The 24,989-nt window shown below is 47.0% G+C and overlaps 1 protein-coding gene across 5 annotated transcripts in view; it reads left to right on the top strand.

Moving 5' to 3' along the window:
- The window catches only part of AGAP1 (ArfGAP with GTPase domain, ankyrin repeat and PH domain 1), a 402,392-nt gene that overhangs the window by 212,021 nt on the left and 165,382 nt on the right, over positions 1 to 24,989 (top strand). For all 5 annotated transcript variants that reach the window (XM_088467751.1, XM_088467750.1, XM_088467753.1 and 2 more), the window contains 2 exons: positions 11,930 to 11,988; positions 20,128 to 20,215. In XM_088467751.1, the coding sequence (XP_088323877.1) occupies positions 11,930 to 11,988; positions 20,128 to 20,215 (147 nt within the window). The remainder of the gene's footprint in view (positions 1 to 11,929; positions 11,989 to 20,127; positions 20,216 to 24,989) is intronic.

The raw sequence follows: 24,989 nt of genomic DNA, 5'->3' as shown, positions 1-24,989 counted from the left end.
TCCCAGCAGGGTTAAGATACCCACACCTGTGCCTAAACCTAACTTTCCCCCCTAGTGCCTAAATCTAACCTCCTCCCCGTACTCTAACCCTCCCCTTAGTACCTACCCCTAACCATAATTCCCAGTACTTACCTCCGGAATTCCTGCGCCGGTATTCTGACAAGTGTTGGGATTCCGGCGTCGGCATTCTGAATGTTGGAATCCCTGCGGTCGGTATTCTAACCGCATCTCGTTTCAGAATAAAGACAGGTACAGACTCACCCCAAACAAAAACAAAGGTGTTAGATTTTAGGAAGGCTGATTTTGCAGGGATGGGAAGGGGAAGCCAATGGACGGAATCCCGACTGTCTGCTTCCCGACACTCTAATCCCGTCAAGGGGTTAAATGACAAGCGTCGATATCCTGATGCCTGGGTAGGGTTAGGTTTAGGGTTCCTGGGGGGGGGGGGGCTTAGGGCTATGCACCCCCCCCCCCCCCCGGGAGGTTAGGTTTAAGCCAGGGTAAGGGAAGTAGGGTTAGGCACCCCCCCGGGGGACTTGGGTTTAGGCGGTGGGCAAGGGGGGGTTAGTTTTAGGCACTTGGGGGGGAGGTTAGGGTTAGGCACCCCTAGGGAGGGTTAGGGTTAGAGGGTAGAATTACTTACCTTTGACGATCGGGATTTCCTCCTCTGCCGGGATGCCGCTGTCGGGATTAGAACCATTCGGCCGGCGGTAAATCGTATGTATTCCATGGGAAGATGTGTAAGCGAATCTTTGGCAGAGTAGAGGAACTTGAAAGGCGTGCAGGTGAGGTAGGAAAATGTAAAAAGTGCAATATTAAAGGCAAAAGACCTTTGTATCAAAAGGGTTAGGAAAACCACAAGGTAAAGGAAGCCAGCGTGGTTTGGGAAAGAGGTAGCAAGTAATGTGAAAGCAAAAAAGATGGCCTTTAGGAAATACAAGAAGATGCAAAATAATGAGGACAAAGAGGAGTATCTTGTAAAACAGAAGGAGGCTAAGAAAGTAATCAGATGTGCAAAGGCAAAAGCTGAGGAGAAAATGGCACAGCCAGTGGGTAAAGGGGGCAAAACTTTTTTTTAAGTATATAAGAGAAAGGAAAAAATCAAAAGGTGGAATAATAAGACTAAAGACAGAGCGAGTCTTGCTGAGGGAGACAATGTAATAGCTGATCATCTTAATAATTATTTTTTTTCAGTATTCACTACTGAGAGAGAGGGCAAGGGGCCACAGTTAAGTTGCAGATGTAATCAGAAAAATGAGGTAGGAACAAGCACATTTACAGAGGAGAAGATCCTAAAGGCCCCCCATACTCTATGCGATTGCACCGAGCAGGGCGATAGGGGCTCCGTCATCCGACATATCGGGCGGTCCGCACACACGGTGCGTTCGGGTGGCCGACCGCCCGATATGCCGGCTCCCCCCTATCTCACCCGCATAGCAATCCATGGGGATCGTACATCGCATCCCCTGATCCTATGGTTCTGCAGTCAGATTAGGGGGTGCGATGTACGACCCTGCGGGAGTGTGCTCGGCCCGAAATCAGGTCCATACACGGTGCGATATAGCAGGCAAATAGCACCAATCGGTTGGATCACCTGCTATATCGCCCCGTGTATGGGGACTTTAACAGAACTCTCAAAACTGAAAGTGGTTAAATCATTGGGGCCAGATGGGATACATCCAAGGATACTAAAAGAGCTTAAAGGGGTACTGGTAACACCATTAACAGAATTACTCAACCAGTCACTAGCTACTGGAGTAATTCCAGAGGAATGGAAAAGAGCAAACGTCCCACTGCACGAAAGTGGAAGCAGAGAAGAACAAGTAACTACCGAACAGTGGCCCTGATTCAGAGCCGGACAATCTGACAGAGCGTTCGCTGTGAATCAGGGCCGTCCTTCTTGATTTTTAGAGAGGCCAGGAAGATGGTTGCGATGGTCAAGACCATCGGGCTTGCGACGAGACCCTTGTGGTAGGGTCTCGTTGCCGCAAGCCCTTGAGTGCTTTCGGCTCAAACAGAGTCGAAAGCACTCCTACTGACATCACTTGTGATGTCAGTGGGGCTGGCCCCAGACGGTAGGCGTTCCCATGGGAACGCCTCCGTCTGGGCAGGCACGCCCACCAAAGGTGCGCTGTCACTCAACGGTTTGCCCATCGCTATCCGGGTCTCGCGCATGCGCAAGACGGAGCCGGCTCCGTCGTTCGCATGCGCACTGGGCCAACATCGACCCTCTTGCGAGCGCTCAGCGCTCGCGAGCGGGTCTGAGTCAGGCCCAGTGAGCCTTATATCAGTAGTAAGGAAATTGATGGAAACATCTCAAAAGAAAGAGTCGTAGATTATCTCAAATCCAGCAATTTGGAGGACCCCAAACAGCATGGATTTAATGGGGTAGATCATGTCAAACAAATTTTTTTTTTTTTTAAGGGATATCATGTTGTTGAGCTTGTTTCTTTTTTATTTTTTTTATAATATTTATTCAATAGATCACAGGTTCTCAAACTCGGTCCTCAGGGCCCCAAACAGTGCATGTTTTCCAGGTCTCCTCACAGAATCAGAAGTGAGATATAAGCTCCACCTGTGGATCTTTTAAAATGTGTCAGTGAGTAATAAATACACCTGTGCACCTACTGGGTGACCTGCAAAACGGGACCTGTGTGGGGTCCTGAGGACCGGGTTTGAGAACCCCTGCAAAAGATGAAAAAAGAATAAAAAATACAATGGAGCCTACACAAAGGCTCTAAATAACAATACAAAATTGACATCTCGTGTGCTAAATTTTGTTATACATACTATTTTCATCCATATTTTTTTTATAAAAAACAATAATACAAAGAAAAATAGAAAACAAAATAAATAGAAAGGAAAGCGTGGTGTGGCAGACCACATAGAGGAAGAAAAAATAAAACCAAGGGAGAAGAAAGACGTAAACTCGACTGGATTGTTGTACAATTCTATCTGTATCTGTAGAAGCCCTTTATGGGAATGCTGAGGGTATTTGAAAATTCGAGGTCCGTGGATCCCATATTTTAGTAAAAGTTTTGGAAGAATTATGTAATTTGCTTGTCATTTACTCCATAGAATATACGTGCCATACCTTAGCTCTGATCTCATGTATCGTGGGGACTTTGGATGTTTTCCACATTGTTGCGATACTACAGGTAGCAGCCGAAATAACATGTTTAATAAGTTTGTATTGATGATGAGTGGCATCTGGGGCAGAAAGAGGCAGTAAAAAATATTGAGGATTAAACGGGATATATAACCCGACCAAGGCGTGAAGGAGAGATCTAATTTCCTCCCAAAAAGACACAAGTTTTGGTCAGGACCACCAGGTGTGTAAAAAAAAAAAAAAAAAAAAAAAAAGTCCCAATATTAGTACCACATCTCCAACACAAATTTGAAGTATCTGGGAACATTTTATGCATTCGTGATGGAACATAGGCCCTCATTCAGAGGCGGTCGGAGGATGCAAGCGGTCGCTCAGAAACTGGGCTGCCGCTTGCATCCTGACCGGCCGCCTCTTTCGGTCGTTAGGCTGTGGGTTAACACCCACAGCTCTAACGACCGCTAGGGTGATGGTCGCGATGGTCATTGGCCATCGGGGCTTACGACGAGACCCTAGGGTAGGGTCTCACTTTTCGTAAGCCCCGGAGTGATGTCAGTGGTGCCTCCCCCAAACGGCAGGCGTTCCCATGGGAATGCCTCCGTTTGGGCTGCCACCCCCCCGGCCCGCCTTCCAAACGGGGCGAGCTGTCAATCAACATCGACAGCTCGCCCCCTTTGCAAAGAGACCCGCTACGACTGGCGCTGCGGGTCTCAGGCATGCGCACGAAGGAACCGGCTCCCTCGTGCGCATGCGCAGTAGACAAACATCGAGGCGGTCGTAGATTGTACGGCCGCCTCTGAATAAAGCCCATAGTACCATCTATAGAGTAGTTTATAAGCATTTTCTTTTATGCGGACACATATAGAGCTAGAAGCTACATTAACAAAAATATCTGTCCAATCCTCACTATCTACAGTTTCATCTATATCCACCCCCCAGGCTAATTCATGTGGGTCTTTTAAATCAGTGTCAGATCGTGAGAGACTTGAGTATAACGTCGAGATAAGACCCTTAGAACAAGTGCCACGAAGGGATAATGATTTGCAGATGGTTAATGATCTATTAATAAGCCGATTTGTCATGATGGAATGAAAGTGTCTTAGCTGTAAATATTGATAAGTGTTTATGTGGAATGTTAAAATTGGTTTGTATGTCTGTAAATGTAGGGAATATTGAATCATGGGTAATATCGTTCAAGACCCTAATCCCTTTATCCTGCCAGTGCCGATTGGCAAAATCCCAAATTTCTAAAGAAAGTGATATGACTCTGTGGGCTGACACGAGTTTAGGTCTAGACAACCGAGGAAGCCATAGTAAAGTAGAAAGCGATTCTACTCGGATAGCATTTGCTTCAAGCAATACCCATATTCTTTCCGATTTTGGTTGACTCCACATGATACCTTGAGCAAGCCTGGCAGCGATGTAATAGAGATGGAAGTTTGGGAGATCTAAGCCACCTCCTAGATGTATGTTTTTGCAAAATGTCACGTCTGGTCCTTGGACGTTTTTTGGATATAAATTGGGAGGTAATATGAAGCAAATATTTAAAAACATATGGAGGGACCCGCACTGGTAATGTTTGAAATAAATACATTAATCGCGGCAATAGGTTCATCTTAACTGCGTTGATCCGACCAATCCATGAAATATAGCAGCCACCCCAGACGTCGATATCTGTCTTAAATTGTGTTAAAAGCTTGGGATAGTTAGCTTGGAATAGTTGGTGATAATTTTTAGTAAGCTAAACACCTAAATATCTAATATGTCGTCGATGCCATTGAAATGGGTAACCACACTCTAGTAAATGTTTAAGATCTCCTGGAATATAGAAGTCAAGAACCTCCGTTTTTTGAGTATTGACTTTGTAATCGGAGTGGCCACCATATTCTTCAATCTCTTTAAATAGATAAGGGAGGGAAGAAATCGGATCAGAAACAGTCAAGAGAACATCATCAGCGTATAACGCAATTTTATGTAAAACATTATTTACTATAATACCCTTAATATTGGGATTAGACCGAATTTTAGCTGCCAAAGGTTCGATGACTAGTGCAAAAATCAAGGGAGACAAGGGGCAACCTTGTCTTGTGCCACTGGAGATGTTAAAGACAGGCGAGGCCACCCCATTGGCCAACACTGAAGCTTTAGGAGAGGCATATAGTGCCGCAATACCATCATAGAATCTCCCTCCAAAGCCCATTGATCTGAGGACACTAAACATAAATGGCCAAGAAATACTGTCAAATGCTTTTTCTGCATCTATGTCAAACAAATCTTATTGACTTTTTTGACTGGGTGACTAAGGAAATAGATAAAGGGGGGGCCATAGATATAGCTTATCTAGACTTTAGTTAGGCTTTTGACACTGTTCCACATCGCAGACTGTTAAATAAACTGGAAAGCATGGGATTGGATACAAAGATAGCTGAATGGATAAGATCATGGCTGCATAAAAACAGAGAGTTGTAGTAAACAGAGCGCAGTCTCAAGAGGGAAATGTTCCCAATGGAGAACCTCAGGGATCTGTACTTGGACCAGTGCTTTTTACTAACTTTATTTGTGACATTGCAAATGGTATTGAAGGGAAACTATGGGCCTGATTCAGAGCTGGACGCAATTAGCGCTCGCTCGTCCAGAAATAGGGGTGGCTATTCAAATGAACCGTTCGCTCTTTGCGGTCTGTTCACGCCTCTAGGTCTGAACGAGTGAACAAAACTTGCTGTCGTTTTTTGGAAAAATACGCCCCCTGGCCGCTCGCATCCTACGTCATGTCCGCTATTTATTAGATTAATCGAGTACATCGACCAGCGTATGAACTGCTCGCTATTCTTGTGGTTTGTTTTTGCTACCACAATCTTGCGAGCAGTTCTGGCTGTAAAATAACCCAGTGACGTGGTCAATGACGCTGCTGTTTTAATTATGCACACCCATAAAACGCCCGTTTTGACCTTTAAGCACGCCTGCGTTCTGATCTCCACTCCCCGTTTTCAAGCACCTTCCCCTGTTACCACCCACATACGCCTCATTCTGTCACTCAAATTATCAGGCATTCGCTATTTTGCGAGCACATGAATTTCGACCGCACTGACTGGTTCGCGCATGCGTATAACGATCCGTACGTATGCGTAGTTGGGCAAACATTGCTCATAGCGAACGAGAGGCCGCTTACGAGCGGCTCTGAATCAGGCCCTATGCCTTTTTGCAGATGACACAAAGGTATGCAACAGGGTAGATACACCAGGAAGGGTAAAACAAACGATTGATGATCTGGGTAGACTAGAGGAATGGTCAAGAACGTGGCAACTACAGTTTAATGCCATAAAATGCAAGATCATGCACTTGGGTCTCAAAAATCCAAAGGCTAAATAGTATTAATGGCACTATACTGGAAACTACTGAAGAGGAAAGGGATCTAGGAGTCACTATTTCAGGTGACTTAAAGGCAAGCAAACATTGTAACAAAGCAATGAGGAAGGAAAGTCAGATTTGGTTGCATAGGGAGAGGAATCAAGGTGCCCATACACGGTGCGATGCACCATGTAGGGCGACTGCCGATCCGTCAGCAGACGGATCGTGCTGTCACCGCTGGCAATCGTGCGGTCCCTGCAGACCGCACGATATGCCCGGCTCCCCCCTCCTTCATCTGAATGGGATCGTACATCGCATCCCAGATCAGATGAACATGCAGGCAGACCTGGGGATGCGAATTGCGATCCCGCGGGAGCGCGCAGCACGATATCAGGTACGATTATCGTGCCCATACACTGCACGATATAGCACCTATATAGTGCCGATCCGTCGGATCGGCACATATATCGTGCCGTGTATGGGGGCCTTCAGTAGCAGAAAGAAAGAAGTGATAATACCATTGTATAGGTCATTGGTACATCCTCATCTCGAATACTGTGTTCAGTTCTGGAGGCAATATCTCCAGAAGGATATTAATACATTAGAGACTATACAAAGAAGGGCAACTAAAATGGTGCAAGGTCTACACCACAAAACGTATCAGGAAAGACTAAAAGATCTTACTATGTATAGTTTGGAGCAGGGAAGGGAAAGGGGGGACATGATAGAAACGTTCAAATATATAAAGGGTTTTAACCAGGTAAAGGAAGGAGACATTCTTCAAAGAAAAAGAAGTATTAGAACAAGAGGACATGTTCTGAAATTGGAGGGTGGTAGGTTCAGGGGAAATTTGAGGAAAAATTAATTCACAGAAAGGGTAGTGGACAAGTGGAATAGCCTCCCATCAGAGGTGGTAGAGGCTAAGACAGTAGAGCAATTTAAACACGCATGGGATAGACATAAGGATATTCTTCAGAAGAAGTAAGGATCAATAAGGGTTGAGGTAACATTATGTTTAAAAAATGGGGCAGACTAGATGGGCCAAGTGGTTCTTATCTGCCGTCAAATTCTATGCTTCTATGACATATTGGACCTCATTCAGAGTTGGTCGAAGCGGCCGCACGGTCGTACGCCACCGATGTTCGCTATACTGCGCATGCGTAAAGTTCACAATGCGCGTGCGCAAACTAGCCGCTACGATCAGAAATTTCTCTCTCCTTGAACACAGCCAGGTCGGTAGTTTGAGTGACAGATTGAGGCGTTTGTGGGTGGTAACAGGGGAAGGTGCTTGAAAACGGGGGAGTGGAGATCAGAACGCAGGCATGCCTCATTATGCGAACGGCGTTTTATGGGAGTGCATACGGTTTATGGGAGTGCATAATCAAGAAAGTAGCGTCATGGCACATGTGACATGGGAGGTTTTTACACTGACATGATCATAGAGCTTAAGAGAGGGTATGGTCAACCTTAAGCTGTACGACCAGTTCCGATGGTTCTCGATGGTCTCGATTAATCCTTATATGCCCGGAGATGACGTGTAATGCGTACGAGAAGGAGGCGTATTTTTTTGTCTTCCGGCCGCTTCCTCCCCTTGGTCGGCCAGCTACCGATCCGAACTTAGGGACGCAACTTGCGAGGGAATCATTTGCATATCCGGCCCCTTTTCCCGTACGACCGTGCGGCCGCTTCGACCGACTCTGAATGAGGTCCATTGTGCACATCTGCCTGTGTGCATGGACAATTGAACGACCGACCCATATGCCGGCCACAGGATCCGCCAACATTGATTTGTAACCGGCTCCTGGGGCCAGACATGTTGGTCGGTAAAAGTATCTGCATAATAATAATAATAATAATATTCCAGTAGGGATGAATTTGTCATAAGTTCTTAAAGGATGGTAAACAATAATGTGTATAATGAAGGCCTGGTAATGGAAGTATAGATGATACGTTACTATATTTTTCCTTTCATACCCCATCCTTTCAGTTGGATTATTCTTTATGTGATATTGTTGCTCATGTAATTATCTATTGTATTATTTTGTATTACTTTATTGTTCAAGTGAAGGTTTAACACAGGGCTTTGTGATACGGTCAGTATCCCGACAAAAGGGTTGATGGTGGTCAGAATGGTGACGCCAGAATCCCGACACCTGTCAGAATCCGAGCGTTGGTATAGCGACCTCCGGTAACTCAAAGGTAAGGAACGGGGTTAGGATTAGGCACTAGGGGGAAGGTTATGTTTAGGGTGTGGGGAAGGGGAGGTTAGGGTTAGGTACTAAGGGGCGAGGTTAGGTTTAGGCACCAGGGAGAGAGGGTTAGGGGGAGGTTTAGGATTCCGACTGACAGGTATCCGTATCCTAACCCTGTCGGGAATGCCGGCGTCGGGGTTTTGACCACAATGATCCCGAATGCCGGCATCCATACCCATCCACATGGCTTTATTGCAAACTTTTTGCTTTCAGACAGCACCATATTAGACATAAATACTATTTTGGGTTTTATAAATCAGTGTTTTTGCAAGTGACTAACCTAGCCCATGATATTAATGGTGCATACACACGGTCAGATATGTCAGATGAACGATTTTTCCAACGATTTGAATGATTTTTGACTATATTAAAATGAATGGAATCGTCCAAATCTGACTGCAAACACATCAGATGTCAGTTATCGTTATCTGACAAACGGGAACGCGCATCGTTCATCGTATCAGGGACACGTGGCAGATTTTCTTTCAGATATGGACGATTGATTGATTTTTAAAATAGTTATTGTTGAAAATCTGACCGTGTGTATGCACCATTAGTGATTATATTATAAATTATTTGGATGAAATAAATACAATCCTCAAATCCTGACAACTTGTTCCGGCAGCAGAATTCATTCATTTATGTGCAGAAGTGGAAGGCGGTTGATTGGCTAGTTACAATAAACTGTGATTCGGCCACACACGATAGGTTAGTGCCCTGTCCGTGTGCTCCTCAGCTCGCCTATGCTCCTTGGACATTTGAATTTATACCCTACATTCTCTCCCACCAGTAAGTTTTGTACCGTCAACGGGTGATGCGAGTAGAGTCATTACTCAAGAAGAGGCAATGATTCTCGTGTTGAGACCCCAGCCAGATTCGTCCTACAGAAAAGAAAACTGATCTATTTCTGTGTTAGGGAAGGTTTCCTGTAATGTCTTGGTTAGTGGAATTACAGATGTAGTTGTATTGAAGACACATTCAGTGTTTTTGTGTTTAGGGCTCGTTGCTGAGTTGGATAATAAAAAAAAAAAAACTGCATCGCAGCGAATGACGTGGGTCTCTGAATCCTGGACAGGCTGAAAGCATTAAGTCCAGCTGTGGATTTAGGTCCTGCCTGCGATTGCTTTACTCATCTCTCCCAAGTGGGTGTGAGTGGAATGACTGAGGTGTGAAGGGGTTTATTCTCTTCTATTACTTTGGCCGGGGTACTTGGTCCTCCAGAACCTCTTGAAATTATAATAGAGTCATTTAACTACATATACAGCACAGTCCCCTCCTACCTGGTAAAATTCCTCGTGATCAGATACTAGCTGCAGCATTGTGCCTATAACCCCATTTAATTGATTCTGAAATGGAGCACACTGTTTGCTAGCATGCATGCAAATAGTGACTTAACTACCGTGGGTGCGAGGGGTGCGGGTGCTATGGTGCCCAAGCTGCCTCTGTTGCCCGTCGTGCCCCCTGCACCCAGTCACGAACATGAGGTGGGCCGGTTCAGTCAAGGCCATCAACGGGGGCCCGGGTATTAGCGATGTTGATTTGGTGCCAGCCCTGGCAAGCAGTCATGGTGACACAGTGCCGCTGGTCGCTAGTCAATCAGAGCTCGCAGACTGGCAGCCAATTAACAGTGGCAGCTCCTGATTGGTTGCTGGTCCGTGAGCTCCGATTGGTTAGCCACTGGCGTCAGATTCAAATTGCACCGGCGCTGTCTGTCCATGTCTGCTACTGCCTGCCGGTGTTCCAACTGTAATTAGCTGGCAGCTTGGCCCCAAATCTACACCTGCTGGCTGCTGATGGCACACAGGGGGAAGCGAGAGGCTGCTGGAGGGACACGGGGATTTGCTTGGGTGAGAGGCATAATGTGTAAGGGGCACTACTATTGTGTGGAAAAATTTATTATATGGGGTACTACTACATATGTGGCATAATTTGTAGAGGGTATAATGTGTAAGGGGCATTACTGTGCGCTGCGTTCTAGTTACGCCCTTGCATGCAAACGCAGAGGCTCTGGATTTATTATGAACTTGCATGAGTCATCAAGTTTGCTCAGACTGAGGTTAAGATGAGTACACACTGCACAGATATATCTGCAGATCGAGTGATCTGCAGATATATATGCAGATGATGGTTGTGCGATGGCCGGGGGGCGGGTCCCACTGGCTGGGGGCGTGACGCACCCCCCTCCCCGCGGCTACCGCTGCAAGTGTATGGGTGGTCGACTGAGCGCCCACACACACAGTATGATGCCCCAATATATCTGCAGATATATTGGGCATCAGCTGTGCAGCACAGCCAGCGCTATATGTCTGTGAACGACGTAGTTCAGACATATCGCTGGTACAGACTGGTTTACGGGTACCCGATATATAGTGTGTACCCAGCATTAAAATTATACTTTTGTAGCATTCTCACAGGTTTTTGGCAGACTGACAAATTTTTTCTGGAGCCAGCCCTGGAACCTGTGTAATTTAAGAGTGTCCCCATTTTTAGGCTTTGTGTGAGAATGTGTGTGGCCCAAACCTAGGCAAGAACCTAATGCTGGTCAAACTATACCACTATGCCAATATTTGGTGGAGCTAGGTCCAAAACTGTGGCCTTGCATAAAAGACAGACAGACAGACGGATAGACAGACATGCTTTCTCGCTTATTATATAGATATGCAACAACCGCCCCCCCCTCTCAATATTCACACACCGCTCTTTCTACTATCACATGTGATACTACATAAGAATCTATACTAAGTATATCGCATAGTGTGGTCTATGGAAGTGTCTGCTTCGTTCACATTGTCACCCGCACTGAGCAAGCAGAGCGAATCCTTCCGTTATGGAGTTAAATGTGCATCTGCGGAGCCTTGGGTCTCGCAATTCCTAATTTAATATTCTTGCATAACTTGAGTTCACCTTGATGTTGACGATTAAAGAATCTCTCAGATGTCTCTCTTCCCCAAGGCTCCTGAATTATTGCATATTTCCATAGATGCCACTTAGGCGTTTGTGCGTGTTGCTGTATTACTATGTGCAGAAGTGGGGCAGAAATAGGGCATGGAATGGGACAATCACCCAGGGCCTCCTGTGATATATCTTGTAGAGACTTTTATAATACCGGGCTCTGCTTTATATGTCTGACATGTGTCTTCCTGTACTACTGTATAGCTAAGCTTTGGTTGTGTTAACACTGTTCAGCCTGCCTAATGGGGTTTTCATTGTTTTTGTTTTTCAGATGCCTTTGTAAATAGTCAGGAATGGACACTAAGCCGGGCTGTGCCGGAGCTCAAAGTGGTAAGTAGCAAGTTACATATGCTGTATTTACAGTACATACAAGGAGTCTGCTGGTAGTGTTGCCTTTTAGTGGCACATAATCAGCTACAGAAATTCCAATATTGAGAATTGGTTACAGAGGTTTCCAAACTCCACCATTACAGTCCAGGTTTAAAGGGTATCCATGCTTGAGCACATGTGACTTAAGTAGCACCTCAGTCAATTTGATGTATTCATCTGGGCTAAAGAATGGATATCCTTAAAACCTGGACTGTGATGGTGGCATTTGGGAACCAGTGGGGTAAACTGATTTACACAAGGTGTTACCGCACTGATCGTGCTTTGTGGGTGTTGGCATTGGTTACCACTGGGTCACTCTCTGTGCCTTATCTGGATGCCACATTGAGTACCAGGTGTATGGCATATGCGCTGCACACCACTGTGACTGGTTTAAGCGCATTAGTGGCGGTACAGAAGTCCTCAGTGCACAGTCTGAGCCATGGCCCATCCTAGTCCAAAGTGAGGAAGTGGGAGAGAGATGCCCCATATTGGGATTACATAGCAATCACCTCTATTCACAGGGCATACAGACGCAGACACACTTCTTAGTACCCTCTCACGAACAAAGAGGAACCCATATTTTTCTCCAAAAATAACTTGAAACTGACGAGAGTGATTGGTATCCATCATTGTTTATTCCATATTTAATAGAAATCGGACTCTGCATTTGGTTTTTGGTTCAACAGAATGTTTGAAATAATAAAACAAATGAATGTGGCACGGACAAAGATAATGGGACCCCTAGTCTAACCTTTTTAGAGGCAATCACTGCAATTAAGCGATTTCTGTAGCTCTCAATGATTAGACTACTGCACCTGTCAGCAGGTAGTTTGGGCACTATTCCTGGGCAAACTGCTCCTGCTGTCTCAGGCTTGATAGGTACCTTCTCCAGACTGCATGTCTCGTGGATGCTCAATAGGATTCAGATCAGCGGTCATAGAAAGCCTCTGCAGAATAGTCCAGTGTTTTGTTCTTATCTATTCTTTGGTGCTTTTAGTTGTGGGTTCCTGACACACAGCTCTTCCCACACTGGCTAGTAGGTTTCGCTCCAAAATGTCCTGATAGTTCTTATCGCTGAACAATCCCCCTTGAAATTCCTGGTGTGCAGAATGAACGATATTGTTCATCCACACACCAAAGATATCATCAACGACCAACGATCGCTCTCCCATATGGAAAATGTACGATATCGTCCAGGTTGGCCTGCATGCATGGACGATATCGTTAACGTCCAGCGGGAGCGCGCATCGTTGGTTGTTCATTGCCTGCACACGGAACGATATATCGTTGAACATCATCGTTCAAAGATATCGTCTCGTGTGTATGCTTTCAAAGATTTCATTGCGCCCTGCACAGATTCAATGCGCCCTGTGCCAGATGCAGCACAGCAGCCCCGAAACATAACCGAGTCTCTTCCATGTCTGGCAATAGGTATGGTGTCTTTTTCTTTGCTTCTTTTTTTCACCTGTGAACATAGAGCTGATGTGACTTGTCCATAAGGCTCCAGTTTTGACTCATCTGTCCAAAGAACATTTTCCCAGAAGCATTATGGCTGGTCAATAGCAAGTTCCAGTCCGGCTTTTTTTTATGACCCTCCTGGGTCTCTTCCCATGGATCCCCCTGTCGCTCACAAAGCGTCGTATGGTGCGATCAGACACTGATGTACTCTGACCTTGGAGTTCAGCTTGTATCTTTGGAATGTACCTTGACCTTGGAGTTCAGCTTGTATCTTTGGAAGTTTTCATTGGCTCTTTTTCTACCATCACTATGCTTCTGTCTGGGGTGGTTTTTCCTCTTGTTGTCGCATCCAGCAAGGCTGCCTACAGTCCCATGGGCTTTACACTTCTTAATACTATTTGCAACTCTAGTCATAATATTCTGAAAACACCCATGGAGCATGTATTACTTTGAGTGTGCGCACCAATGTGCCTTTGTGTACGGGACCATTGGTATCAGAACTGGGTGGAGACTGGGAGGTGTCCTGAAGGGAAGGCAAAAAAATCTGTGTGATGGCGTTTTAAGGGAGGGTCGTGGGCGTGTCAGTGAAGCCAACTGCGTTCTCATAAGTGAGGAGAGCCGTACGCAGAGCCACAAAGGAGCTACAAAGGCCATGTTCACATGGAGACAGTCCAGCTGCCATACGGCTGGTGTAAGTGGCGATGATGCACGCGATGGCGGCTTGCACATTTCGGCGCAGACTAGTACACAATGGGAAGGCTGTCATATTATTGCCGTCACAGCTCTGCAAAAATACGCAGCCGCGCTGCATGTACCTCTGAATCGGGCCCAATAGCTTTTCATTTAATCAGGAGGAATAAATCATTGTTTCAGTGAGCTGTAAGGGTACCAACAAATTTGTCCACATCTGTACATGGAGACAATGCTCTTGGCAAAAAATAAAACACACACTTAATTGATGAATTCATAGAAATCCCTCTCCTTACTCAGACCCTACTGCACCATAGAAATGCCAACATTAAAAAAAAAAACACAATCCCCTCCCCGGCTGCATCATCTGATGCAACTTCTGATCCCATTCAGAGCATCTGTACCATCCTTAATGCTACCGCAAAGTCTGTAGAACATAAATGTATTGCAGGGATAATATTTGAGATGTATCAATTACTTCATTAACCAATAAACTACACTGCATTTTATAGTTGTCAGACATTGCTCTGTGTTGTATGCTGGCCATCAACATTGCTCTGTGTTGTGTGCTGGTCTTCAGACATCCCTCTGTGTTGTATGCTGGTCATCAGACATCCCTCTGTGTTGTATGCTGGTCATCAGACATTGCTCTGTGTTGTATGCTGGTCATCAGACATCCCTCTGTGTTGTATGCTGGTCATCAGACATTGCTCTGTGTTGTATGCTGGTCATCAGACATTGCTCTGTGTTGTATGCTGGTCATCAGACATCCCTCTGTGTTGTATGCTGGTCATCAGACATCCCTCTGTGTTGTATGCTGGTCATCAGACATTGCTCTGTGTTGTATGCTGGTCATTAGACATCCCTCTGTGTTGTATGCTGGTCATTAGACATCCCTCTGTGTTGTATGCTGGTCATCAGACATTGCTCTGTGTTGTATGCTGGCCATCAGACATCCCTCTGTGTTGTATGCTGGTCATCAGACATCCCTCTGTGTTGTATGCTGGTCATCAGACATCCCTCTGTGTTGTATGCTGGTCATCAGACATTGCTCTGTGTTGTATGCTGGTCATAAGACAGGACCCTAAGTGGATTTGTATATTGATCATGAGACAGGGTTCTGAGTTGTACTGGTCCTGGTCACTGGTACTGCTCTATGTCTTCTATGCTGGTCATGTGCAGACATGATGATGATGAACATTTGTATTGTACACCTTTTCCATAAATTTCAATGGCTCTATAACTACCCATACATCCCTATGTCTGTGAATGGTGTATTTAAAACAGTTAACTGATCATACAGAGCAATGTATTTAACAATAGGCAGTAACATCAAGCCAGGGCAGGGTGCGTGTGGATGTGGAACCAGGATTCGTGTTCTGCTATAACTGGAGACTGTTGTACAACGACACTTTTTATCATTGCGCAGGTGTTTTGTTTCCTTCTGTCAGCAATCTGAAAACCACAATTATACAATTTAGCTGCATACACACACAACGATTTAGTTAATGAACGATTTTAGTAAACGATTTTTTCCCTTGAAAAAATTTACTAGAATCGTTTACTAAAGTTGTTCATTTACTAAATGTAATGAACGATTTTTATGAACTACAAACGATTTTTGCATATTAACTTAATGTAAATCGTTGAGTTGACAAGTCTGACTGAACTACAAACTACAAACGTGAACGCGCATGAACAATAATCGTTCATCGTTTGACTCAGAAAGTGAACGATTTTTTCAAACGATTATCGTTAAACGATATTGTTTAACGATAATCATTCAAAACATCGTTGTGTGTGTATGCACCTTTAGAAGATTTATTGCCTGATCTTAGGATTTCCCAATCGAGCAATCTGCGCCCATACACTACAGATCTTTTTCAGTGTTTTGCAGATCGATTGCAGCAAACACAGATCTGGCAATCTTGAAAGGCCCATCATTTTGCTAGAAACGGTCTGCAAATCTGCTGATCATGTCCATACACTAGCAATCTACAGCCCCAATCGATCTGTAAAATCCAACATGTTGGACAATCTGATTAAACAATTCCAATCACTTTTTAGTTGCAATCTGCGATCTGTGAAGCCCATACATTGCAGATTTTTATACACAGTCGATTGCAAATTGCACGATTGCTGCAATCCATCTCTGATGTATGGGGGCCTTCAGCCAATAAATAGATGGTCTGCAGGCCCCCATACATCAGAAATCTGAAAACCTCAATTGAACAATTTGAAGATTTATTGCCCGATCTTAGAATTTCCTAATCTAGCAATCTGCACCCATACATTACAGATCTTTTTTAGTGATTTGCAGATCGATTGCAGCAAACGCAGATCTGCCAATCTTGAAAGGCTCATAATTTTACTAGTAACGATCTGCAAATCTGCTGATCATGTCCATACACTAGCAATCTACAGCCCCAATCCATCTGTGAAATCCAACATGTTGGACAATCTGATTTAACAATTCCAATCACTTTTTGTTTACGATCTGTGAAGCCCATACATTGCAGATTTTTCTACACAATCGATTGCAAATTGCAGAATTGCCGCAATCGTTTGCTGATGTATGGGGGCCTTAAAGATCGGGCAATAAATCTTCAAATTGTTCAATTGTGGTTTTCAGATTGCTGATGTATGGGGGCCTAAAGGCTTCCATGTTTCTTAATTATTGAATGCAATATTTTTGTTCAGCCCTCCAGGTTTATTTCTGTGTAGGCCATACTGCAAAATGTTCCTTTGTTACATCTGTAAATAATTAACTCTTCTCACTGCTGTACCATGGTTATTGCTCTATTTATGTATACTTGGAAAGCTGGACAGAATTCTGTTTGGAGTCTAGATCCAGTCGCACAGTGTAGGAGCCAAGGAAAAGAGCTGTGTCCATAATGATCGATGGAAAGTCCAGCTAGGAGATTTCTGTGGTTTTATGACTTTGATGAGGATTTATGAAGCGATGTCAGCTGCACTGCTAATATGATTACTGGTGAGGTGGACCTTTTGCCTTCACACTAGAGCCATGTTGGCTAAACCTATGTTCATCTTATACAGTCATCCCTCAGTTATGGCGCTACTACAGAGTGATTTCAAAATGGCTTTCCCCCTCCGCACACAGGGCCTGATTCAGAGCCGCTCGTAAGCGGCCGCTCGTTCGTTCCGAGCGATGTTTGCACAACTGCGCATGCGTACGGATCGTAATACGCATGCGCGAACCAGTCAGTGCGGCCGAAAATCGTTTGTTCGCTAAATAGCGAATGCCTGCTATTTTGAGTGACAGGAGGAGGCGTATGTGGGTGGTAACAGGGGAAGGTGCTTGAAAACGGGGAGTGGAGATCCGAACGCAGGCGTGCTTAAAGGTCAAAACAGGCGTTTTATGGGTGTGCATAATTAATACAGCAGCGTCATTGACCACGTCACTGGGTTATTTTATAGTCAGAACTGCTCGCAAGATTGCGGTAGGAAAAACCAACCACAAGAATAGCGAGCAGTTCATACGCTGGTCGATGTACTCGATTAATCTAATAAATAGCGGACATGACGTAGGATGCGAGCGGCCAGGGGGCGTAGTTTTCCAAAAAACGACCGCATGTTTGGTTCGCTCGTTCAGACCTAGAGGCGTGAACAGACCGCAAAGAGCGAACGGTTCATTTGAATAGCCACCCCTTTTTTCTGAACGAGCGAGCGCAAATAGCGTCCGGCTCTGAATGAGGTCCACAGTGTATAGGCTGCAGATCCACTTGCAAGTGGTCCTGCTGACAGCTGTGTTTGCCACACCGTACCCTCCTGCTCCTAAACCCGATTCCGTTCATGCCTCTTGTGCACCCACTGTTGTCCTGCTCACAGGCTCTGTATTCTGGCTGTCAGCCCCTCATGTTGTTGGACGTCTGATCTGTCCTGGAGAGGTTTGTTCAGTGTGAGCTGAAAGTGTTTTGCTTGTTGTTGATGCGCTTTCTAGTGACACTCCAGGGAATAGAGAATCCCTGGGAACACAGTGTTACAGCTTCACCCTGTTATCTGAGAGGCATCGCCATCAGGCATGTCATTTTAAGGTCTATGCAGCAGCTTCTAAGCTTTGGGTAGAGCCGTGTAACCAGTGCCACAAAACGAATACGTCACAAGTTTGATATGAAGTCTACATCTTTACTGTTTTTGGAGGCAAAATGCCCATACATAATAAAGCTGTCAGTTGTTCACCTTTACCTCCAGCTTCAGGACATGTTATTTGGTCAGCAGGGTCATGACCGGCTCGAGGCACGTTCGGCCAGTGCAGTCGAACAGGGGTACCACCCCATAGAGGGCGCCACCCCTTCCAGCTATTCCCGATTTCAGTGGGACAGTCCCGTTTCTCGGGCACTGCCCCGCTGTTCCACCCGCAGGGTGAAGTGTCCCGAGGGAGGTTGGGCACCGCCGGCCCCGAAGAAGAGGAATTTCGCTGGCATCCATTCAGTACAGGAAGAGTGCTGAGGGCAGCCCGGCTACTGACGTAGTGCTGGGCTCGCCCCCAGCCTGACGTTAACAGGAGGTGTGCCATACAGACACGCCCCCAAATGATGTCATTTAGGGAGTGTGACCTATGGTAATTAGACCACACCCCCATTTTCAGCTGCTTGTAAGTAACAGGCGTCTACCTCTCGTCCTGCACAGGGCGCGGCTCCCCCTAAGGGTTGGTGTAATAGTTAGCTTCCTCTGTGCTGTGAGGCAGTAATGCTATGTAGAGCTTGCATGTTCTCCCTACGGTTGAGTGGGTTTCTTCGAGGTACTCCGGGTTCCACCCACAATCCAAAAACATACTGGTAGGGTAATTGACTGCTGACATAAAAATGAACCCTAGCGTTTGTTTACGTGTGGTGGGAATAGGAATGGCCACATTTTGGCTGTTAAGCACTGCAAGATATGTTTGCACTATGGGCCTGATTCAGCAGTGGATGGAATTGCAAATCTGCAAATGCAGCAAGAGATGTATGACACCCCCTGCTGCAGTCACGATGGTGGGCAGCACCGGCCAGCTGAGTGAGGATCAGCTTACTCAGGCTGGCGAGGTCAGGAAACACTGTGGACGCCGCCTCTGGCCTTGCCACTCACGGAAAATGGAGGAGACGGGGACACCTCTGTCTCAGGGAAAGCCAGGCATCCCCACTACCGCTCTTTAAATGCCACTACCTGTTAATCAGACAAAGTCATAGAAGGGGCTGCATGCAATCACGCAGGACTCGTTCTGCACATTCGCTCACTTACCTTCACTTACGCGCAATGCTGAATTAGCCCCATTATACATAACCATTAACAAATCAATAACTGGTAATAATGTGTCTTCATTCTAGCACCCTGCACCTACCACAAACCTGTGCAGCTCCTCTTTCCTGCCTGGGGGTGTCTCTCTCTATTCTGGTGCTTCTAGCACACTCAGCTGATGTAAAAAGCTGCTGAGATACAAACCAAAGTGTGCACGATGCACCAGAGCAGAGAGTGACACCCCAGGCAGGAAAGCAGAACTGCAAGAGTTGTGACAGGTGCAGGGTGCTAGAACGAAGACTAAAATTTATGCCATGGTGCAAAACATCATTGGTTTTAATAGTTAACCAATGCTACCAGACCGACTGCTCTTCATGAGACGCTGTAGATGTCTATACTGCTGCAGACATTGCCTATCAGGGGTAGTGCACAATCCCTTTAATAGTGCGCACTTGTCCAGGAAATCGTTAATTGCTGTTTCAGTGGAATTTTGGGAATTATTTATAAAGAAATGTTCGTAAAACCACAGCAGCAACTAAAACTCCTTTATGGTATATGATGACCTTTTTATCTCCACTCTTACGAGGTTAATAATGCATTGTTTTATATAGTGTTGCTTTTCTTTGCATTTTTCAATCCTATTTTTTTAAGAATTAAGTAAATGACGTGCGGTACCTGCAATCATTGACGTCTATGCATGTTTGTATCTTGCAGGGCATTGTGGGAAATCTAGCAAGCGGGAAGTCGGCGCTGGTGCATCGGTACCTCACGGGTACTTATGTGCAGGAGGAGTCCCCTGAAGGTACCTGGACACATTCCCCTGACACTTATTATGCAGTGTGTAACACAATAACACAATAATACAGTATAACAGAGAGCTGTACATAGCCAGTATCTTCCCATTGTGTACCAAGTGCAGTTTGGCCCAGGATTAAGCCGGGGCGCGGTAATAAGGCAATGTATTGTATAACTGGCTGGTTTACTAAACTACGCTTATTTCATGTAAACATAAATTATATGCTCTTATACAAATATTACAGTTATAACTGTAAACATAGAAGGTGCATTAGACTAGTGTCATAGCACCGAATTGCTGTCATTGTTCAAAACAGGCGAGTTACAGACGAGCAGGAGTGGACTAGGAACCTGTAGCCAGTAACAGCATGGACATGTTAACAGCAGCACAGATTATTTCAGATTATCCATCTCCTGTGTGTCCATGTGTAGGCAAGTGTGAATTGGAAGGGCTAGGCCATCTGAGCATTTAATAGCAGCAGAATGTAGTGATGTGAGTCTCCGGTGAAACGCGCTTCTATATATAACTCGTTTCATGCATGGAACTTACTCTTGCCATAGACCAATGCTGTTTAGACTGATGATTAGCTCTGTTCGGCTGTTTCTCTCTGCAATGTTACAGAATGTATGTGGTTCGTTCTTGCTATGCTGCGTTTTCTGCTACACTTGTGATGTACGAGAGGTGTCCCGGGAAGCTTCCTTCCTCTGTATCTTGTACACTGTATGCATCCTTGGCTGGTCTATGACTGTCTAAGCTCCTTCTTTCCCTCACTGCCTGTCCCATTGGTTCTTTGCAGATATGGATGCAGGTAATTATACATTCACTACGGGCTGAGGAGACAGAGAGGCGGCTGAGATATCTGACGTAGAGTTGACTCTTTCTTCTGTGTTTTTCCATCTCTCTCTCTCTCTCTGCTTCCTTTGCATTACCTAGTTTGGGTTCCTCTCATCCCACTCCCTCTGTCTCCCCCGATGTCGTTCGCTAGACTTTGTGTCATGTAGAAGCATCATCTGTCTAATGTTACCGAGTGTCCTTGGGATTTGGGTGAGACGCCCTGTCTCCAGCCTCTGCCATGGAGAGGTCCTGGAGAGTGACAGTGTTATAATAACTGTGTGTGTCTGCATGGGCCTAGCTGCCAGGACTGGTCACGTACTGTAGCCGATCTATTGGCGCTAGATGAAATGAGCGTTTGACAAATGGGTTGTGAGCCGTTCAGACGTGATCCGTGTAAGCTTTAACCCTTCCGTTGCCAGGTTTCATCAGTTCCAGTCTCTGCTACATGAGGGATTATTTTCCGGGCGTTGGATTTTGTGTCACTGAAGCAAAATGTATCTAAGTGAAGTGGTTCTGCAGCTGTGTCGTGATGCCCAGACCTTATCTCTAGATAGTAACGATTTAAGAACACACTGATTCACCACTTTATATCATAGTCGGAGGCTTTACTTCTCCTTGTCTCCATATTACATGATCAATTCACCCACCTGATTTTCTTTACTCACATGTGCTGTCTCTGCCTCTTCACCTCTGCCTGTCTCACACTGATCCCTGCTGTCTCTGCCTCTTCCCCTCTGCCTGTCCCACACTGATTCTTGCTGTCTCTGCCTCTTCACCTCTGCCTGTCCCACACCGATCCCTGCTGTCTCTGCCTCTTCCCCTCTGCCTATCTCACACTGATCCCTGCTGCCTCTGCTTCTTCACCTCTGCCTGTCTCACACTGATTCCTGCTGTCTCTGCCTCTTCACCTCTGCCTGTCTCACACTGAATCCTGCTGTCTCTGCCTCTTCACCTCTGCCTGTCCCACACTGATTCCTGCTGTCTCTGCCTCTTCACCTCTGCCTGTCCCACACGAATGTCTCTGCCTCTTCCCCTCTGCCTGTCCCACACTGATTCCTGCTGTCTCTGCCTCTTCACCTCTGCCTGTCCCACACTGATTCCTGCTGTCTCTGCCTCTTCCCCTCTGCCCGTCCCACACTGATTCCTGCTGTCTCTGCCTCTTCACCTCTGCCTGTCCCACACTGATTCCTGCTGTCTCTGCCTCTTCACCTCTGCCTGTCCCACACGAATGTCTCTGCCTCTTCCCCTCTGCCTGTCCCACACTGATTCCTGCTGTCTCTGCCTCTACCCCTCTGCCTGTCCCACACTGATTCCTGCTGTCTCTGCCTCTTCACCTCTGCCTATCTCACACTGATTCCTGCTGTCTCTGCCTCTTCACCTCTGCCTGTCTCACACTGATTCCTGCTGTCTCTGCCTCTTCACCTCTGCCTGTCCCACACGAATGTCTCTGCCTCTTCACCTCTGCCTGTCCCACACTGATCCCTGCTGTCTCTGCCTCTTCACCTCTGCCTATCTCACACTGATTCCTGCTGTCTCTGCCTCTTCACCTCTGCCTGTCTCACACTGATCCCTGCTGTCTCTGCCTATCCCACACTGATTCCTGCTGTCTCTGCCTCTTCACCTCCTGCCTATCTCACACTGATCCCTGCTATCTCTGCCTCTTCACCTCTGCCTGTCTCACACTGATCCCTGCTGTCTCTGCCTCTTCACCTCTGCCTGTCCCACACGAATGTCTCTGCCTCTTCACCTCTGCCTGTCCCACACTGATCCCTGCTGTCTCTGTCTCTTCCCCTCTGCCTGTCCCACACTGATTCTTGCTGTCTCTGCCTCTTCCCCTCTGCCTGTCCCACACTGATTCTTGCTGTCTCTGCCTCTTCCCCTCTGCCTATCTCACACTGATCCCTGCTGTCTCTGCCTCTTCCCCTCTGCCTGTCCCACACTGATCCCTGCTGTCTCTGCCTCTTCACCTCTGCCTGTCCCACACTGATTCCTGCTGTCTCTGCCTCTTCACCTCTGCCTGTCCCACACTGATTCCTGCTGTCTCTGCCTCTTCACCTCTGCCTGTCCCACACTGATTCCTGCTGTCTCTGCCTCTTCACCTCTGCCTGTCCCACACTGATTCCTGCTGTCTCTGCCTCTTCACCTCTGCCTGTCCCACACTGATTCCTGCTGTCTCTGCCTCTTCACCTCTGCCTGTCCCACACTGATTCCTGCTGTCTCTGCCTCTTCACCTCTGCCTGTCCCACACTGATGCCTGCTGTCTCTGCCTCTTCACCTCTGCCTGTCCCACACTGATTCCTGCTGTCTCTGCCTCTTCACCTCTGCCTGTCCCACACTGATTCCTGCTGTCTCTGCCTCTTCACCTCTGCCTGTCCCACACTGATTCCTGCTGTCTCTGCCTCTTCACCTCTGCCTGTCCCACACTGATTCCTGCTGTCTCTGCCTCTTCACCTCTGCCTGTCCCACACTGATTCCTGCTGTCTCTGCCTCTTCACCTCTGCCTGTCCCACACGAATGTCTCTGCCTCTTCACCTCTGCCTGTCCCACACTGATCCCTGCTGTCTCTGCCTCTTCACCTCTGCCTGTCTCACACTGATCCCTGCTGTCTCTGCCTCTTCCCCTCTGCCTATCCCACACTGATTCCTGCTGTCTCTGCCTCTTCACCTCTGCCTGTCTCACACTGATCCCTGCTGTCTCTGCCTCTTCCCCTCTGCCTATCCCACACTGATTCCTGCTGTCTCTGCCTCTTCACCTCCTGCCTATCTCACACTGATCCCTGCTATCTCTGCCTCTTCACCTCTGCCTGTCTCACACTGATCCCTGCTGTCTCTGCCTCTTCCCCTCTGCCTGTCCCACACGAATGTCTCTGCCTCTTCACCTCTGCCTGTCCCACACTGATTCCTGCTGTCTCTGCCTCTTCACCTCTGCCTGTCCCACACGAATGTCTCTGCCTCTTCACCTCTGCCTGTCCCACACTGATCCCTGCTGTCTCTGCCTCTTCACCTCTGCCTGTCTCACACTGATCCCTGCTGTCTCTGCCTCTTCACCTCTGCCTGTCCCACACTGATCCCTGCTGTCTCTGCCTCTTCACCTCTGCCTGTCCCACACGAATGTCTCTGCCTCTTCACCTCTGCCTGTCCCACACTGATCCCTGCTGTCTCTGCCTCTTCCCCTCTGCCTGTCCCACACTGATCCCTGCTGTCTCTGCCTCTTCACCTCTGCCTGTCCCACACTGATTCCTGCTGTCTCTGCCTCTTCACCTCTGCCTGTCCCACACTGATCCCTGCTGTCTCTGCCTCTTCACCTCTGCCTGTCCCACACTGATTCCTGCTGTCTCTGCCTCTTCACCTCTGCCTGTCCCACACTGATTCCTGCTGTCTCTGCCTCTTCACCTCTGCCTGTCCCACACGAATGTCTCTGCCTCTTCATCTCTGCCTGTCCCACACTGATCCCTGCTGTCTCTGCCTCTTCCCCTCTGCCTGTCCCACACGAATGTCTCTGCCTCTTCACCTCTGCCTGTCCCACACTGATTCCTGCTGTCTCTGCCTCTTCACCTCTGCCTGTCCCACACGAATGTCTCTGCCTCTTCACCTCTGCCTGTCCCACACTGATCCCTGCTGTCTCTGCCTCTTCACCTCTGCCTGTCTCACACTGATCCCTGCTGTCTCTGCCTCTTCACCTCTGCCTGTCCCACACTGATCCCTGCTGTCTCTGCCTCTTCACCTCTGCCTGTCCCACACGAATGTCTCTGCCTCTTCACCTTTGCCTGTCCCACACTAATCCCTGCTGTCTCTGTCTCTTCCCCTCTGCCTGTCCCACACTGATTCTTGCTGTCTCTGCCTCTTCCCCTCTGCCTGTCCCACACTGATTCTTGCTGTCTCTGCCTCTTCCCCTCTGCCTATCTCACACTGATCCCTGCTGTCTCTGCCTCTTCCCCTCTGCCTGT

Source organism: Taudactylus pleione, unplaced genomic scaffold (genome assembly GCF_031769625.1).
Source record: "Taudactylus pleione unplaced genomic scaffold, aTauple2 ptg000074l, whole genome shotgun sequence".
NCBI lineage: Eukaryota > Metazoa > Chordata > Amphibia > Anura > Myobatrachidae > Taudactylus > Taudactylus pleione.
Note: the sequence above shows the minus strand (reverse complement) of the source record. Positions and strands in the feature narration are given on the sequence as shown.